Consider the following 19,279-nt stretch of genomic DNA (forward strand, 5'->3'; position numbering starts at 1 on the left):
CTTTGTCAGTTCCGAGCAAAATCTTATGTGGCCTTAAGGGAGTTGCCCAGGGAAGTCTACTGGCGCGCCAATGTCGAAACTCCATCTGCATACACATTCAAACATTCACACTTCCAAGTCGCGCACATCAGCTAGTGTGACTTTTCCTTGGGGCAAGGGAAGGACTAAAAGCTTTGATCCTTTCTTAAACCAAAAAAAAAAATATATATTCTTGCATCGTTACCCCCTATTTAAGCAGAGGGACGGGTCACTTTAAGTCATACTCTCTTTTTACCTGCGAGGACAGAACTTCGACTTACAGAACGGCGCTGTACTTGCTGCTATCGACCAACAGCCACTGAAAATTTACGGCATTCAATCTTAGAACGTAAGTGCATGCAAGTTTTATTTCTATACATCTAAGGGACAGTATTGATACATTTACTTGCGTTTATTACAACTGTTACTATATCAACATCGCACCTCTGTTAAATTATTCTGCGACATGTTTGTTTGCAAATCTACATTTTCTATGGTAATACTTAGCAAAGGACTACGTAATTTCTCAAACAGGTCATACCTTTGTTTAAACCAACCGATACATATTGTTTTTTTTATCGTTATCTCTTGTAGGTTATTGGTACGCTTTCAACATTTCCTTGATAGGGGCAAAGAAACTGCGCACCAACATATATCATGTAAGTACAGCCAACTGTTCACTCTTCTACACAATTTTTACTTCCGTTCCTAACACTCCGACTCGCCACACAGAACATTCCTTCCAATAATTCAAGGCACAACATAAGTTTGACACACACCCATTCTTTCTTATATTTAATGCAACACAGTAACTACTCCTAATTACAACATGACACACACACCTTTTTACGTCTGTTACTAGTACCTTTTCACGCACACACGGTTAAGAACACATACTATATAACACGCACGGCGAATTGAGTGCAACCACAACAGAACACTCCTTACTATTTTTTTCACTGCTTCACAGCAATACAGTAAACAGGATGATCGGACTGAACAGTGAACAGAGCTCCAGCTTACACTACTCACACACACCTTGTCAGATTATCTGTCAAGATTACATGCATACCGCTTCCATTCTCTGATTAAATGTAACACAGTAACCAGTGCAAGTTACAAGATGACACATACCCACCCTTTTTTTTTACATCTATTACTATTAACTTTTCATGCACACACTGTTAGGAACACATACTATATCACACGCACGCCGAAATGAGTGCGACCACATTAGAACACTCATTATGCTTTCATTTACAGCTTCATAGCAAAACAGTAAACTGGATGATTGTACTCAAGAGTCAACAGAGCTGCATCTTACACTAATCACACACAGCCTGTCACATTAGGCAAAACACTGACTGCCACCCTTATACAGCACGTGCGACTCAAACGCAATCTAAGATCATAGCACTTCGCCACTACAGCACCAAACTTTCAGGAACAACTTCAAATTGCACATTTATTTGTACGCAAACAGGCTACACTTTACAACATTCACCCGCAGCTTTACTGGCACACATTAAGTAATCCAAGTTACTAGCTGACACACGAAAACATCCGCTCGTACAACTACTAGTATTACCTTTCCACAAACACGCACCCAATAACACATTAGCCGGGATTTGCGGCCTACAAAAATAAACACTTCACTTTACAGTTACTACACTATTCCCAGGCACATTGTATCATTCGGGAGAATAGTACAGCCATAAACCGTTCGCAACACTTCGCCACACCACAAAAAAATTTTCATGCACACATTCCACGAACAAGGGCACTTTCACACACACCATCTATTACATGGCTACTCACAATCTTTCTCTCAGGGGACAAATTTAATGTTTACTTTGTGTCCAAGGACCGCATCGGTGGGGGCAGGGTCAGTGGTTAAGGGTCGGGTCTACAGCAACAACATAAAACTGGCCATGAGGTTAATCACAGGACCCTGCAGCCGAAGGCTTCGTCCACTGAGCCCTCCCGGCATACACATAATTTTCTCGCTCTTTCTCTCTTCGTCTCCCTCCCTCTCTATAGCACACTAATCACACACACCCTGTCACATTAGGGAAAACACTTCATCTTACACTAATAACACACAGCCTGTCACATTAGGCAAAACACTGACTGCCACCCTTATACAGCACGTGCAACTCCTACGCAATGTAACATCAGAGCACTTCGCCACTACAGCACCAAACTTTCAGTCAGAACTTATAATTGCACATTAATGTGCACGTAAACAGGCAACACTTTACAACATTTACGCAGAATGCATTCATTCGCAGCTTTACTTGCACAGTTAGTAATCCAAGTTACAACCTGACACACGGAAACAGCCGCTCGTACAACTACTAGTATTACATTTTCACAATCACACATCCAATAACACATTAGCCAGGATTAGCTGCCTACCCAAAATAAAACTTGACCTTACACTTAATACACTATTCACAGGCACATTGGAACATTAGGGGGAATAGTACAGTCATAATCCGTTCGCAACACTTCGCCACACCACAACAAACTTTTCATACACACGATCAAGGGGAGTTTCGCCCACACCCTCTATTACATGGCTACTCACAAGCTTTCTCGCAGGTGAATAATTTACTGTTTACTTTGTGTCCAAGGACCGCGTCGGTGGGGGCAGGGTTAGTGGTTAAGGGTCGGGGCGACAGCAACAACATAAAACTGACCATGAAGTTAATCACAGGACCCTGCAGCCGAAGGCTTCGTGCACTGAGCCCTCCCGGCATACACATAATTTTATCGCTCTCTTTCTCTCGCGCTCTCCCTACATCTATAGCTCCCCCTCCCTCTCTCCTGTCTTCCTCTGTCTCACTCTAACTGTGTTCCTCCCTCTGTCTCACTCCCCCTCTCTTTTTCCTCCTCTCTCCCTCCCTCTCCGTCTCGCAGCTTAGATTCACGTTTCTGCCTGTTTCACTCTCTCTTCCAACTCTCACCCCCCTCTCCATTTACTTACACAAATCTCGCAGATACCCCAAGCAGCGGTGCACGCAGTACCAATCCTTCTGTTATGCCACATCTCGCAGCTTAGATTCTTTCGCTCTTTCTTTTAACTCTCCACGTTTCTGCCTGTTTCACTCTCTCTTTTAACTCTCACCCCCCTCTCCATTTACTTACACAAATCTCGCAGATACCCCAAGCAGCGGTGCACGCAGTACCAATCCTTCTGTTATGCCACATCTCGCAGCTTAGATTCATTCGCTCTTTCTTTTAACTCTCCACGTTTCTGCCTGTTTCACTCTCTCTTTTAACTCTCACCCCCCTCTCCATTTACTTACACAAATCTCGCAGATACCCCAAGCAGCGGTGCACGCAGTACCAATCCTTCTGTTATGCCACATCTCGCAGCTTAGATTCATTCCCTCTTTCTTTTAACTCCCCACGTTTCTGCCTGTTTCACTCTCTCTTCCAACTCTCACCCCCCTCTCCATTTACTTACACAAATCTCGCAGATACCCCAAACTGCGGTGCACGCAGTACCAATCCTTCTGTTATGCCACATCTCGCAGCTTACATTCATTCGCTCTTTCTTTTAACTCTCCACGTTTCTGCCTGTTTCACTCTCTCTTTTAACTCTCACCCCCCTCTCCATTTACGTTTCTGACTGTTTCACTCAGCCACGCAACGCCACTCAGCCACGCAACGCCACTCACCCACGCAACGCCACTCACCCACGCAACGCCACTCAGCCACGCAACGCCACTCAGCCACGCAACGCCACTCACCCACGCAACGCCACTCACCCACGCAACGCCACTCACCCACGCAACGCCACTCACCCACGCAACGCCACTCACCCACGCAACGCCACTCACCCACGCAACGCCACTCAGCCACGCAACGCCACTCACCCACGCAACGCCACTCACCCACGCAACGCCACTCACCCACGCAACGCCACTCAGCCACGCAACGCCACTCAGCCACGCAACGCCACTCAGCCACGCAACGCCACTCAGCCACGCAACGCCACTCAGCCACGCAACGCCACTCAGCCACGCAACGCCACTCAGCCACGCAACGCCACTCACCCACGCAACGCCACTCACCCACGCAACGCCACTCACCCACGCAACGCCACTCACCCACGCAACGCCACTCACCCACGCAACGCCACTCAGCCACGCAACGCCACTCAGCCACGCAACGCCACTCAGCCACGCAACGCCACTCACCCACGCAACGCCACTCACCCACGCAACGCCACTCAGCCACGCAACGCCACTCACCCACGCAACGCCACTCACCCACGCAACGCCACTCACCCACGCAACGCCACTCACCCACGCAACGCCACTCAGCCACGCAACGCCACTCACCCACGCAACGCCACTCACCCACGCAACGCCACTCACCCACGCAACGCCACTCAGCCACGCAACGCCACTCAGCCACGCAACGCCACTCAGCCACGCAACGCCACTCAGCCACGCAACGCCACTCACCCACGCAACGCCACTCACCCACGCAACGCCACTCACCCACGCAACGCCACTCACCCACGCAACGCCACTCACCCACGCAACGCCACTCACCCACGCAACGCCACTCAGCCACGCAACGCCACTCACCCACGCAACGCCACTCACCCACGCAACGCCACTCACCCACGCAACGCCACTCACCCACGCAACGCCACTCACCCACGCAACGCCACTCAGCCACGCAACGCCACTCAGCCACGCAACGCCACTCAGCCACGCAACGCCACTCACCCACGCAACGCCACTCACCCACGCAACGCCACTCAGCCACGCAACGCCACTCAGCCACGCAACGCCACTCACCCACGCAACGCCACTCACCCACGCAACGCCACTCACCCACGCAACGCCACTCACCCACGCAACGCCACTCAGCCACGCAACGCCACTCACCCACGCAACGCCACTCACCCACGCAACGCCACTCACCCACGCAACGCCACTCAGCCACGCAACGCCACTCACCCACGCAACGCCACTCACCCACGCAACGCCACTCACCCACGCAACGCCACTCACCCACGCAACGCCACTCATCCACGCAACGCCACTCAGCCACACAACGCCACTCAGCCACGCAACGCCACTCACACACGCCACTCACACACGCAACGCCACGCACACATGCAACGCCACTCAGCCACGCACTGCCACTCTGCCACGCAACGCCACTCAGCCACGCAACGCCACTCAGCCACGCAACGCCACTCACACACGCAACGCCACTCACACACGCAACGCCACTCACACACGCAACGCCACTCACCCACGCAACGTCACTCACCCACGCAACGCCACTCACCCACGCAACGCCACTCACCCACGCAACGCCACTCAGCCACGCAACGCCACTCAGCCACGCAACGCCACTCAGCCACGCAACGCCACTCACACACGCCACTCACACACGCAACGCCACGCACACATGCAACGCCACTCAGCCACGCAACGCCACTCAGCCACGCAACGCCACTCAGCCACGCCACTCAGCCACGCAACGCCACTCAGCCACGCAACGCCACTCACATACGCAACGCCACTCACACACGCAACGCCACTCACCCACGCAACGCCACTCTGCCACGCAACGCCACTCAGCCACGCAACGCCACTCAGCCACGCAACGCCACTCAGCCACGCAACGCCACTCAGTGAATAATTTACTGTTTACTTTGTGTCCAAGGAACGCGTCGGTGTGGGCAGGGTTAGTGGTTAAGGGTCGGAGCGACAGCTACAACATAAAACTGACCATGAAGTTAATCACAGGACCCTGCAGCCGAAGGCTTCGTGCACTGAGCCCTCCCGGCATACACATAATTTTATCGCTCTCTTTCTCTCGCGGTCTCCCTACATCTCTATAGCTCTCTCTCCCTCTCTATAGCTCCCCCTCCCTCTCTCCTGTCTTCCTCTGTCTCACTCTAACTGTGTTCCTCCCTCTGTCTCACTCCCCCTCTCTTTTTCCTCCTCTCTCCCTCCCTCTCCGTCTCCCTCCCTATCACCCTGCATCTCACTCCCTTTCTCTTCCTCTCCCTCCATTTCCCTTCCTTTCCCTAACTTTCCCTTCCTCTCTGTTTTTGTATATAACTCTCCATTTGTCTCCCCTTTATTCCCTCTCTATCTTTCTACATTACTTGCACACTAACTGGGTACATTTTCAATATTACACGCACAGCGCATTCATTCTCAGATTCAATGCAACACATTAACCAGTCCAAGTTACAAGATAACACACACACATTTTTTTACGTCTCTCAGTATGAACTTTTCACGCACTCACTCACTCTCTCTCTGTCCCCCTTTTCCTAACACTCCCTCTCTCTCCCTCTATCATCTCACCCTGCCTGTGTGCCACCCGTGGCGCATACACTCACAGCAGCACTAGAGCTCTTAACAGGTCTTTAAAACACTATTTACATGTTAATGTGCCCTTTATGTGAAAAATTCGAAAAAATCTCTTCTAAACATTATGTATTTTTTTTCTCCTTTCAGATTATTAAAACAACAACAAAAGAAACAGAAGTTAAGGTAAATACTACTTTGCCACTTAGTTTAAATTTTTTTAAAAGTTCTGACCTTACAGTCCCCAAAAAAATTTGTTAGTTCACAAACCTTCTTAATTTACATTTGTTGATAACAACATTTCAGTATAACTTATAAAATGCAGAGATGCTTGAAAGCAAGTTACCATCAAGGGAATAGCAAATTTAATAGCAAATCACAAGGTAAGCAATGCTTACCAAATAGTGCTTTTGCTGTCTTGCACAATTTATGCAAGCCAGTAACTACTTGGAACTCTAATGATCTGCATTATATCATGGACCGTGGGGACGCTTTATATCTCCAAATGCATTCTATTAACAACGAAACACTTATGCATCCAGATGACCTGCCAAGGTATATAGACCACAATCAAGAGATATATTCACTTTTGCTACGGAATGCTTACTACGGTGATGTCCTTAAACGTTTTGATAAAGCCTACCCAGATATTAGCACAGCATTAAATGTTACTATTAATAAGCACTGTGGTGTTCTACTTTGTATGAATGTTTATGTAATAGCTATTTTCAAACATATGCAATCATACTTTGTATTTGATTCACATAGTAGGGACCATGAAGGCATGCCTCATTCAAACGGAACATGTGTTACAATTGCATTTAATTCGTTTGAAGGCCTAATTCAATATGTTATGAAACTAGCATATAACTTTACACATCAGGCTGAGCAATGTGTCCAATTTGAATTAACACCAATAGATATAAAAGTCATTCAAAGGAAATCCTTTACAAAAGCACTTACTGTGCATAAAAAAAATAGTCACCTACCGCAAGAAAGAAAAATTTGGGTACATACTACTGAATGTACTCCTAATCAGACGATAACATCAACATCAATGTCTTCTGATGATTTACTGAATAAAAGTAAGGGAGGGAATAGCAATAGTAATCATTTAGCACAATTACCAGGTAATAGTAAAGCTATACAGGGAACAAATAAACAGTCTCGGAAAAGAAAAAGGGATTCAAGTACATGTCCAACTAAAGTTGTACAAAGAAAAAAAGTTAATACAGCTGAAGAAGACATTACCAACAGTCAACTAAGTGCTACTGATAATAACATCCCCATCTTCACGCAGGGCCAAAGACAGAAACGAGGTAAACAAATCCATACAATCATTCGCAAATTCCACCGGGAAATATTGCATGGCCCAGAGTACATTTGTACTCTTTGCAATCAACTGTGGCATAAACAAACGTTGCAAAATATACGCAGTGTTAGCCAATCTGAAATTTTCAAGAAGTGTAACATTAGTAACAAGAAAACCAATTTTATATGTAAGACTTGCTATTATTACATTCGCAAAAACAAAATACCACCATGTTCTATTGTAAATGGCATGGGCTTCCCAAATGTACCAGTTGAATTAGAATTATATGATTTAGAAGAAAGATTAGTTTCACCTAGGATACCATTCTTACAAATTCGGAGTCTGCCACGCGGTTTTCAAAAATCATTATCAGGAGCAGTAGTTAATGTACCTGCAGATGTTATGACAACTGTTACAATTTTACCAAGGCAAATTAATGACGCCATGACAATCCCAGTGAAATTAAAAAGGAAATTAATCTATAAATCATATACACATTATGAGAATATTAGACCAAATACAGTAAAAAAGGCAGCTACTTGGCTAGCTAAAAATAGTACAATGTTTAATGAATATGGTGTTACGATTAACCCTGACTGGGAGTATATACCTCCAGAAATAGAATCTCACAATGAGACTTCTGAGACAAACAATTCATCTGATAGTTCTGACAACATAGAAGCTGGGAATTTGGATACTATGTTAACTAATGAAACTATTACTAGTAATTCGCTGAATGTGTTAAGTTTCGCTCCAGCTGAACATAACACGCCAAGAGGTTTATATGAGGATAAAGATTCAGAGTTTTTGGCTTTCCCTACTATTTTTTGTGGTGAACGAAGGCCTAACAATAAGGAAAGACACATACCGGTACATTATAGTACTATTTGCCAAGCAGAGTTAAGGAGTTATGATAGAAGAGTCGCTAAATCTATTAGTAATATGTTTTTTAAACTGAAGAAATTACATATTAAGCAGATCCATGGTAAAATCAACATTTCCATCAGAAAACATTTTACAGATGGGAATAAAATAACTGCTAAAGACATTAAATGTAATATTGCCAATGTTTTTCAGTTTAATGAGGGGTACAAAGTATTAAAAACTATACGCAGTTCACCTCCATATTGGGAAGGTTGCAAAAAAGATATTTTTGCAATGATAAGGCAACTTGGCATACCCACTTTCTTTTTGACTTTATCTGCTGCTGAAACAAAATGGCACCATTTAATAAATATACTATTGAGAGTTAGAAACTTAAAGGAATGTACAGAGGAAGAATTCTTAAACATGTCTTGGGAAACTAAAAGTAAATTAATACAAGAAGATCCAATAACATGTGCAAGACAGTTTGACTATCAAGTTAGGAAATTCTTTAATTGTGTTTTGCTGAATGGCACTAATCCAATTGGGGAAATAGTAGACTACTTTTACAGAGTCGAATTCCAACAAAGAGGTTCTCCACATATACATGCATTACTCTGGGTAAACAAAGCACCATTGTATGGTGTTTCACCAGTCGAAGAAGTCAATAGCTTTATTGACAAATATATCACTTGTCATAAGTCTGAGGACCCTCTTTTACAACCGTTAATAAATCTACAAAGGCATGGTCACACCAAAAATTGCAGACGTAAACAGCAACGGACATGCAAATATCAATATCCCAAATATCCAATGTCAAGAACGCTCATATTAGAGCCATTAACACTTGAGGAGACAAATAAGCAATGGCAAGATAATATGAAAATAATACATGAAGCTATGAATAATACTACTTTTAATACACTTTCTTTTGAGGACTTTTTAGAGTTCATTAAAATGGATGATAAAGAATATATTACTTCTATACAAACTAGCTTACAAAAAACAACTATTTTTTTAAAAAGAACACCAGGCGAATGCTTCATCAATAACTACAATAGTACTCTTTTAGAAGCTTGGCGAGCAAACATAGACTTGCAGTTTATACTAGACCCTTATGCTTGTGCAGTCTATATTATCTCATATATCAGTAAATCGCAAAGAGGAATTAGCAAACTTCTAGCGCAAGCTGCTAAAGAGGTAACAAGCAATAGTAATATCAAAGATCAACTTAAACACATAGGAAACAAATTCCTCAACTGCACAGAAATTAGTGCTCAAGAAGCAGCATATCTAATTCTTCAAATACCATTACGGAAAAGCTCACGATCATTTGTATTTATTAATACTAGCCGTCCAGAGAAAAGAACTTATTTAATGCGCGATATCGAAACTATTAATAACTTGCCCGAAAATTCAACTGACATTCAATGTGAAAATATTATTATTAAGTACTGCAAACGGCCACAATCATTAGAGATGTGCACGTTAGCAGACTATGCGGCTGATTTCAACTATGTGAAGAAAAAAACACATGGGAAAGAAATAAATGATTGCGAAGATTTACTTGCAGAACAAAACTTTTACAGCTCAGATGAGGAAGAATTAGAAATAGAATGTAGTCACGGAAATAAACAACAAAAGAAACAGAATTATGATTATGCTTTAAATAAGCGCAGACAAGGGAAAATAATACGCTTTTGCAGATTTAGCAAAAATAATGAACCAGAAGAGTATTATAGAGAAATATTAATGTTGCACTATCCATGGAGGGAAGAAGAAAAAATACTAATCAACAAGGAAACTTACTATGAGAGGTATCTGGAAGTTAAATCATTTGTTGACACACAACTAAAAATCTATAACAAACAGCATGGCGAAGTTACAAACATTATTCATGAACAGTGTCATGAAAATGTAATTTCACCTCCTCTATCACCAACTGTTAATATACAGACAGAAGACCAAAATCCAGAACATAATAATAGATATGATTTGGCTCTAGATTTAGGAATTAGAACTACAACTGAAGAACAAAGCTTAACTAACGTTATTTTACCCAATGAAAAATACCAACAACTTATGCAAAACTTAACGGAGGAACAACTTAATTTTGTTTACCATCACTTGCATTGGTTTAAAACTACAAGCACTCCATGCTATACTTTTTGCACTGGAGGGGCTGGTGTTGGGAAAAGTTTTGTAATATCTGCACTATATCAAACTTTACTACGCTATTATAACACTAAGGCCGGTGAAAATCCAGATAATGTTTATATCTTACTTACTGCTCCAACAGGAAAGGCTGCCCATAATATTAATGGAAAAACACTGCATAGCACTTTCAAAATACCTGTGTCGCAAAGTTTGACTTATAAACAACTGAGTCATGAACATAGAACTGCTCTACAAATGGAAATGATGCATGTTAGAGTTGTTATTATTGATGAAATTTCAATGGTAGGACACAATATGTTGAATTTTATACATAACAGGCTTCAAGAAATTAAATCATCTAATGAACCATTTGGAGGAATTTCTATTTTAGCCATTGGTGACTTTTACCAATTAAAACCTGTATTTGACAGATACATTTTTCAGGATTCTACACAAATGTATGGTCCTTTAAGTGCTAACTTATGGAAAGAACATTTTAAAATTTTTGAATTAACAAAAATTATGCGCCAAAAAGAAGATCTACAATTTGCTGAATTACTAAACCGATTGAGAGAAGGCAAGCATACTGAGGAAGATATTTCACAAATTAAGCAAAGGGAAATACAACCTGATGAGACTTTATTAGAAACAATTCCATATATCATGTCAACTAATCTAGAAGTTAATGAAATTAACCAAAAGGTTTTAGAACAACATTGCAAAGATTATCCAGTCTACATAACAGTAGCAAGCGATACCGTCAGTTCAGATTTGTCTGAAAATGTGAAAAAAACCATTCTTAAGCAACTGCCCAAAGATCCACAGAAAACAATGGGCCTTTCACATACATTACACATTGCCTTACAACTTCGTTATGATTTAAGTTGCAATGTGGATGTCAATGATGGTTTAACAAATGGCGCAACTGGTGTTGTACAATTAGTTGAATTGATTAACAATACACCTATTATCGTTTGGTTGTTATTTGACAATCCCACTATAGGACAAACAACCAGACAACAATATAAACACTTATTTCATTCACAAATACAAAATACATGGACACCAATACATGCTATAGCTAGACATTTCCAATACACTAAAAAATTTATTACCATTATACGCAAGCAATTTCCTTTACGCCAAGCATCAGCACGCACTATACATCGCACACAAGGTGCAACTCTCGAACCACTTTATATACACTTTAATAACAGCAAGATTCATCATTTGCATTATGTTGCTATTAGCAGGGCAAAATCAATACAAAATGTATATGTACACAATTTTGATGAACGTAAAATTGTAGTACATCCACAAGTTAATGAGGAAATGCACAGATTAAGGACAGAAATGCCACTTGAAATACATATCCCACAGTTACATACATACAGTGCACATTTCAATATCATTGCACACAATATCAGATCACTACAGAAAAATTTTCCATCTATGGTAGCGGATAGCAATATATTACAAGCAGACATTATTTGCTTAACTGAGATCAACACTACAAGAAATGCTACAGCTAATGATTTCACGATAGAACAATATCATCACATTATATTTGATAAATTTCATACATACAACACAAACCATGGAATGATTATGTACTACAAAAAAGATTTATTTATATTGCCTATTTATGAGACACTTGAAGGGATTGACATTTTACATTTTACTCTACAGATTGGTAACACAGATTTCCTTATTATTATTTTATACAAACCACCCCTAAAAAGTATAACTTCTCTTTTTGATTTCATCACAAATATTACGGATTTTTACCCCACACACAAATTCATTATTATAGGTGATTTCAATGTGGATGTATCTCAACAAAATGCAAACAGCAAGCAATTACTTGGATTCTTTGAAACGCAATTACAATGTCAACAACTCATTAACAGTTACACAACTAACTACCAATCCATTTTAGATCATATATATACAAATGTCCAACTACACAACTATGGTACTTTAGAATGCTATTACAGTGATCATAAAGCAATATGGGTTTGTATTTAACATGTTATGTCACATTTTCTATTTCAGATGATGTCTATTGAAGAAATTATGAACATTAATACCGATGACAACAAACCATACCAGAAACCAATAAGAGTTAATGTCATCAACTGCTCAGGGAAAACTACGTACAAAAATGCTAAACAAGAGCAGAAAATTTTATTCCATTTGGCTTTAGCAGATAAAACTGGAACAATAAAATGTACTTGTTACCAAGAAAATTTATATGAGCAAACGAAAAATAACTGTGGACTACTGATACGAAACTTTATTATCAAAAACAAAACAATTTTAATTACAAAACAAACTAAAGTAACCAAATTTCCTGCAATGGCAATCGAGGATGGCCTGATCCAACAAGCAAACAACATTTTGCATCCGCCTGCACCATCGGCTTCTCCCATCAAGGAAATAAAACGGGCAAGTCTAAAAAGCCTGATGACCGTTTCAGGGACAATAATTGCCGTAAGTATGAACACAAACATGTCATCATGTCAACTAAAAAAAAATATTGTCTCGCATTTGAAAAGTTGGACTTATTAGTATTGTAAATGACATATCTTATTTATTTTTTACTTTTTTAAATTGCAAGTCTAAATAGCACACCTATGTCATGTGACAGGCAGACCTGCTCTTAGGGCAGGTATGCTTGCCACATGGCACCTGTGCCCTTTTTGGGGATGCCAGAGGGTGTCAAAGTGACACCCCCTGCACCCTTCTGAATTCTTTAATTACCGATTCGGTAAATAACAAATCGATAATGCCTAATCATTCCTATGGGCTTCAAAGCCCATAGGAATGAATGGGCATTACCTATTCGGTATTTACCGATTCGGTATTTTAAGAATTGTTAAGGATTCGGTACGAATACAGATGTTGGGACCTACATACCATTTACCCATTTTTAAATACCAAATCGGTATTATTCGGTATTTCAAAATAGGTAAATGGGATTTACCTACATCGTGCCCTTAGTAACTTCACTAACAAGCTCAAAAAAGGTTGCATTATACACTCTTTCACACTATGTTGAAAGTAAGAGTTTTGGGAAATATAATAGGCCAGTGCTTTGGGCTATACTACAAATTCAAGTACTCTCCACAAAGCCTTTTTTAAAAAAAAAAAATGCAATATGGTAGAAAGGATGTTCATTTGGGTCGTGAAATCTAATACATTATATTGCCAGTCATACAACGCATCTACTACTATGTGGTTTTACTGTCACTATTTTATAGATTTGCTCTTTTTGGGTGTCCCAAAAGAACGCAAAGACTGTCTTTACATCAATGCCTCACCCTCAGTCACCCTGACTCACCCTCAACACCCCACCCTCACTCTCCCTCAACACCTCACCCTCAACAATTCACCCTTAATGCCTCACTCACCCTCAATCTCACTCAACATCAATCACCCTCAACACCTCCTCCTCACTCACCCTCAATCACCCTCACTATCCCTCAACACCTCACACTCAAAAACTCTACACTTCTCCCTCAACTACTCACTCACCCTCACTCTCACTCAACACTTCAACACCTCAGCCTCACCCTCAACATCAATCACTCACCCTCACTCACCCTCATCCTTACTCACCCTCAACTTCTCACCCTCACTCACCCTCAACACCTCACCCTCACTCACCCTCAACACCTCACCCTCTACAATTCCCCCTTAATGCCTCACTCACCCTCAATCTCACTCACCCTCAATCACCCTCAACACCTCCCACTCACTCACCCTCACTCACCCTCACTAGCCCTCAACACCTCCCCCTCAAAAATTCTACACTTCTCCCTCAACTCCTCAGTCACCCTCACTCTCACTCAACACCTCAACACATCAGCCTCACCCTCAACAACTCACCCTCACTCAATCACCCTTACTCACCCACACTCACACTCATCCTTACTCACCCTCAACTTTTCACCCTCAATCTCTCACCCTCAACACTCCCTCACTCTCACTCACCCTAAACACCTCACCCTAACTCAGCCTCACTCACACTCACCCTCACATAACACCTCATCTTCACTCATCCTCACTCACCCTCAACCCCACCCTCACTCACCCTAACCCTCACTCACCCGCAACACCTCACACTCAATCACTCACCCTCACCCTCACCCTCACTCATGTCATCATATGTACTAAAAAAATGCATACTTGCCTTACACACACAGTACACCCAAGCAGCGGTGTACGCACTACCAATCCTTCTGTTATGCCACATCGCGCAGCTTACATTCCTTCGCTCTTTCTTCTAACTCTCCACGTTTCTGCCTGTTTCACTCTCTCTTCCAACTCTCAACCCCCTCTCCATTTACTTACACAAATCTCGCAGATACCACAAGCAGCGGTGCACGCACTACCAATCCTTCTGTTATGCCACATCTCGCAGCTTAGATTCCTTCCCTCGTTCTTCCACGTTTCTGACTGTTTCACTCTCTCTTTCAACTCTCAACCCCCTCTCCATTTACTTACACAAATCTCGCAGATACCCCAAGCTGCGGTGCACGCACTACCAATCCTTCTGTTATGACACATCTCGCAGCTTATATTCCTTCGCTCTTTCTTCTAACTCTCCACGTTTCTGCCTGTTTCACTCTCTCTTCCAACTCTCACCCCCGGCTCAATTTACTTACACAAATCTCGCAGATACCACAAGCAGCGGTGCACGCACTACCAATCCTTCTGTTATGCCACATCTCGCAGCTTAGATTCCTTCGCTCTTTCTTCTAACTCTCCACGTTTCTGCCTGTTTCACTCTCTCTTCCAACTCTCACCCCCCTCTCCATTTACTTACACAAATATCGCAGATACCCCAAGCAGCGGTGCACGCACTACCAATCCTTCCGTTATGCCAGATCTCACAATCTTCCATCACACATGGAGCTGGTACAGCACAGGCAACGGCAATGCAAGCTTCACTCAAACACGGAGCAGGTACAGCACAGGCAACAGCAGTGCAATCTTCCCTTACACATGGAACAGGTACAGCACCGACAGCAGCAGTGCAAGCTTCCCTCACACACAGATCAGGTACACCACAGGCAGCAGCAGTGCAAGCTTCCCTCACACATAGATCAGGTACAGCACAGGCGGCAGCAGTGCAAGCTTCCCTTACACATGGAACAGGTACACCACCGACAGCAGCAGTGCAAGCTTCCCTCACACACCGTCACACACCCTCAGCTTCACACACCCTCACTCACCCTCACACACACACACACACACACACACACAACAACAAAAAGAAGAATAGAAATTAACTATCCTAATCCACACTCTAACTCCTAGATTTAAATCCTGAGTCCTAATTCACCCTACAAATACACTCTTTCACTCTATGTAGAAAGTACGCGTTTTGAAAACTATAATATGCCAGCGCTTTGCTGTATACTACAAATACAAGTACTCTCTACAAAGCCATTTTTTGCAAAAAATATTGCTATCATTTAGGAAGGATGTTCATTTGGGTCGCTAAATATAATACATTATATGGGCATTCATACAACGCACTAATAATATGTGTTTTTACAGTCACTATTTTATACAATGCTTACTTTTTCTTTAGGAAGAGAACGCAAACACTGTGTTTACCTCAATGCCTCACCCTTAGTCACCCTCACTCATCCTCAAAACGTCACCCTGACTCACCCTCAACACCTCACCCTCAACACTTCAGCCTCAACGCCTCACTCACCCTCAATCTCACTCACCCTCAATCACACTAAACTCCTCACCCTAACTCACCCTCACTAGCCATCAACACCTCCCCCTCAAAAACTTTACCCTTCTCCCTCAACTCCTCAGTCAACCTCACTCTCACTCAACACCTCAGCCTCACCCTCAGCCTCACCCTCACTCACCCTCAACACCTCACCCTCACTCACTCACCCTCACTCACCCACACTCCCCCTCATCTTTACTCACCCTCAACTTCTCAACATCAATCACCCTCAATCGCTCACCCTCAACTCCTCACCCTAAATGACACTCACTCAGCCTCACTCACACTCACCCTCATCCTTACTCACCCTCAACTTCTCACCCTCACTCACCTTCAATCTCTCACCCTCACCCTCTCACCCTCGCTCACCCTCACTCACCCTCACTTACATTCACCCTCACACTCACGTAACACCTCATCCTCACTCACCCTCACTCACCATCAACTCCTCACCCTCACTCACTATCAACACCTCACACTCAATAACTCACCCTCACCCATGTCATCATGTCTACTTAAAAAATGCATAGTTGACTTACACACACATTACACCTTTAGTAACTTCAATAAGTAACTCAAAAAAATTAGAATTATACACTCTTCACACATAGTAGCAAGTATGACTTTTGGAAACTAAAAGATGGCAGTGCTTTGGTGTATACTACAAACACAAGTACTCTCTACAAAGCCATTTTTTCAAATAAACAATTCAATCTTTTAGAAAGGATGTTCATTTGGGTCGTTAAATGTGATACATTATATTGCCTTTCATACAAGGCACTAGCAATATGTGTTTTTACAGTCACTATTTAATAGAATGCTTTCTTTTTGTGTAGGAAGAGGATGCAAAGACTGTGTTTATCAATGGGCAAGATACCCCACTCAAATCGATTACAATAAAAGATGCAACTGATGATATAAAAGTGACACTGTGGAGAGAAGCGTCACAATTTAAAATACATATTGGGAAATATGTTACCCTGACTCACGTCACTGTACATGAATTCAATTGCCAAAAAATATTGAATACAACGCGCCATAGCAAAATGGAGGTAAGCACAACAAACAAAACTTTTGTCAACTATCTCTGCTCAGCCACTCTTGGACTTTCACCCAGTCTTGCCCTTTCACCCACTCTGCCCCTTGCACCCACTCTGGACCTTTTACATTTCACCCACTTGGGACCTTTCACCCACTCGGGAGCTTTCACCCACTCGGGAACTTTCACCCACTCGGGACCTTTCAACAACTCTGGCCCTTTCACACACTCTAGGCCTATCACCCACTCTAGACCTATCACCCACTCTAGACCTATCACCCACTCTCGACCTATCACCCACTCAAACCCTATCAACAACAGGGACCCTTTCACCTACTCAGTCCATTTCACCCAATCTGGCACTTTCAACCACTCTGTTCCTTTCACCCACTATAGGCCTTACACAAAACATAAAGTATACAAATTTAAAAACTAATTGTTGCTTTTGTTTTCTCTCAACAGGTAACAGCCCCACCAGAGGAAAAGATGGACATTCTAATTTATGGTGTTGAAAGCTCTACAGAGCAAAATAGTATTATCACAATAAAAGTGACAAACACAGACGAATATCAATCTATGCCCATCGAAAACCAGATCTTAATTAAATGGTTTATGTTAGATGAGGAAGTTGACAACATCGGAGATGCCCTTGTCCACTTTTTGCCACAAACTTTTGAAGTTGTCTTTTGTAATGGCCAAATCATAAAGATTCTGCACGAAAAAAACGATGACATATGTTCTGACTAAATTTTGCATGTTGCCAGGATATCTTATTTTTGTACAAAGTTAAACAATAAAAATTTTTTTTTTTTTTTAAATAAATAAATAAGTGTGGGATACAAATTTTACAACTTCTATGGTATTTTTTGCTCTACAAAAGGCAAATTGTAAGTAATACACTCAATTTATACAACATAGTCACACCCACATACAACATTCAGCCTATCCATTTGACATTACAAACACATATACAAAATACACATACTTTGTAGCTTGCACGCACTACAGTAGTATGTATGAATGAGACTGTTGTTGTGCTAAATACGCCTGTGCTGGTGCCGAGTTATGCTGTGTTGTTGCTCAATGTTACTGTGGGGGGGCCGAATGATAAGGTGGTATTGATGCGTGTTGCATTGGTGGACATCACAAATTAGGTTGTTGTGAGAATTGCACATGTTGTTGGGATGAGTTATGCTTTGGTGGTAATAGTTGAACACTAACAAACCACAACTCATCATCAACACATCACAACAACAGCATTAGGAAGCACCACACTAACATCACTCATCAACACACCAACATCACTCTACACCACCACAACAGCATCATTCTACTACAACAACATACAATAACACTAACACACTTCACATAAAAATAACTATTCACACATGCAAAACACTCACATTTGCCAATCACACCCTCACTCACACTCACTCAGCCTCAACTCATCACCCACCCTCAATTACACTCACTCACCCTCAACACCTCACCCTTACTCTCCCTCACCACCTCACCCTCACTCACCCTCAACACATCACCATCACCCTCAACCACCTTCAATCACCATCAACACCTCACCCTCACTCACCCTCAACACCGCACCCTCAAACCTTCAATCACCCTCACTCTCAACACCTCTCCCTCACTCACCCTCAACGCCTCTACCTCACTCACCTTCAGCCATTCAACACCTCACCCTCAATCACCGTCATCCTCACTCACACTCAAGACTTCATCCTCACTCACCCTCAACACATCTGCCTCAATTACCCTCA

The 19,279-nt window shown here is 42.5% G+C and overlaps 1 protein-coding gene across 2 annotated transcripts; it reads left to right on the forward strand.

The window, feature by feature from the left end:
* The first annotated feature begins 443 nt into the window (after nt 1-443).
* LOC144782834 (uncharacterized) lies at nt 444-18,347 on the forward strand. 2 transcript variants are annotated; one of them, XM_078662106.1, is made up of 5 exons: nt 444-677; nt 6,525-6,560; nt 12,763-13,200; nt 17,302-17,517; nt 17,967-18,347. In XM_078662106.1, exons 3-5 carry the CDS (start codon nt 12,763-12,765, stop codon nt 18,249-18,251), a joined length of 939 nt encoding a protein of 312 aa, XP_078518232.1. In that variant the 5' UTR covers nt 444-677; nt 6,525-6,560; the 3' UTR covers nt 18,252-18,347. The 2 variants fall into 2 exon arrangements, with proteins under 2 accessions (XP_078518232.1, XP_078518231.1); XM_078662105.1 differs by lacking the exons at nt 444-677; nt 6,525-6,560 and having other exon boundaries at nt 12,581-13,200.
* Nucleotides 18,348-19,279: the final 932 nt, after the last annotated feature.

Source organism: Lissotriton helveticus, chromosome 9 (assembly GCF_964261635.1).
Source record: "Lissotriton helveticus chromosome 9, aLisHel1.1, whole genome shotgun sequence".
Taxonomy (NCBI): Eukaryota; Metazoa; Chordata; class Amphibia; order Caudata; family Salamandridae; genus Lissotriton; species Lissotriton helveticus.

Excerpts from the sequence above, each read along its gene's own strand:
- LOC144782834 (XM_078662105.1), top strand. The coding sequence starts at position 12,742 with ATGTCACATTTTCTATTTCAGATGATGTCTATTGAAGAAATTATGAAC. Across the intron at positions 13,201-17,301 it reads TTTCAGGGACAATAATTGCC|GAAGAGGATGCAAAGACTGT; the intron begins GTAAGTATGAAC and ends CTTTTTGTGTAG. Across the intron at positions 17,518-17,966 it reads CGCGCCATAGCAAAATGGAG|GTAACAGCCCCACCAGAGGA; the intron begins GTAAGCACAACA and ends TTCTCTCAACAG.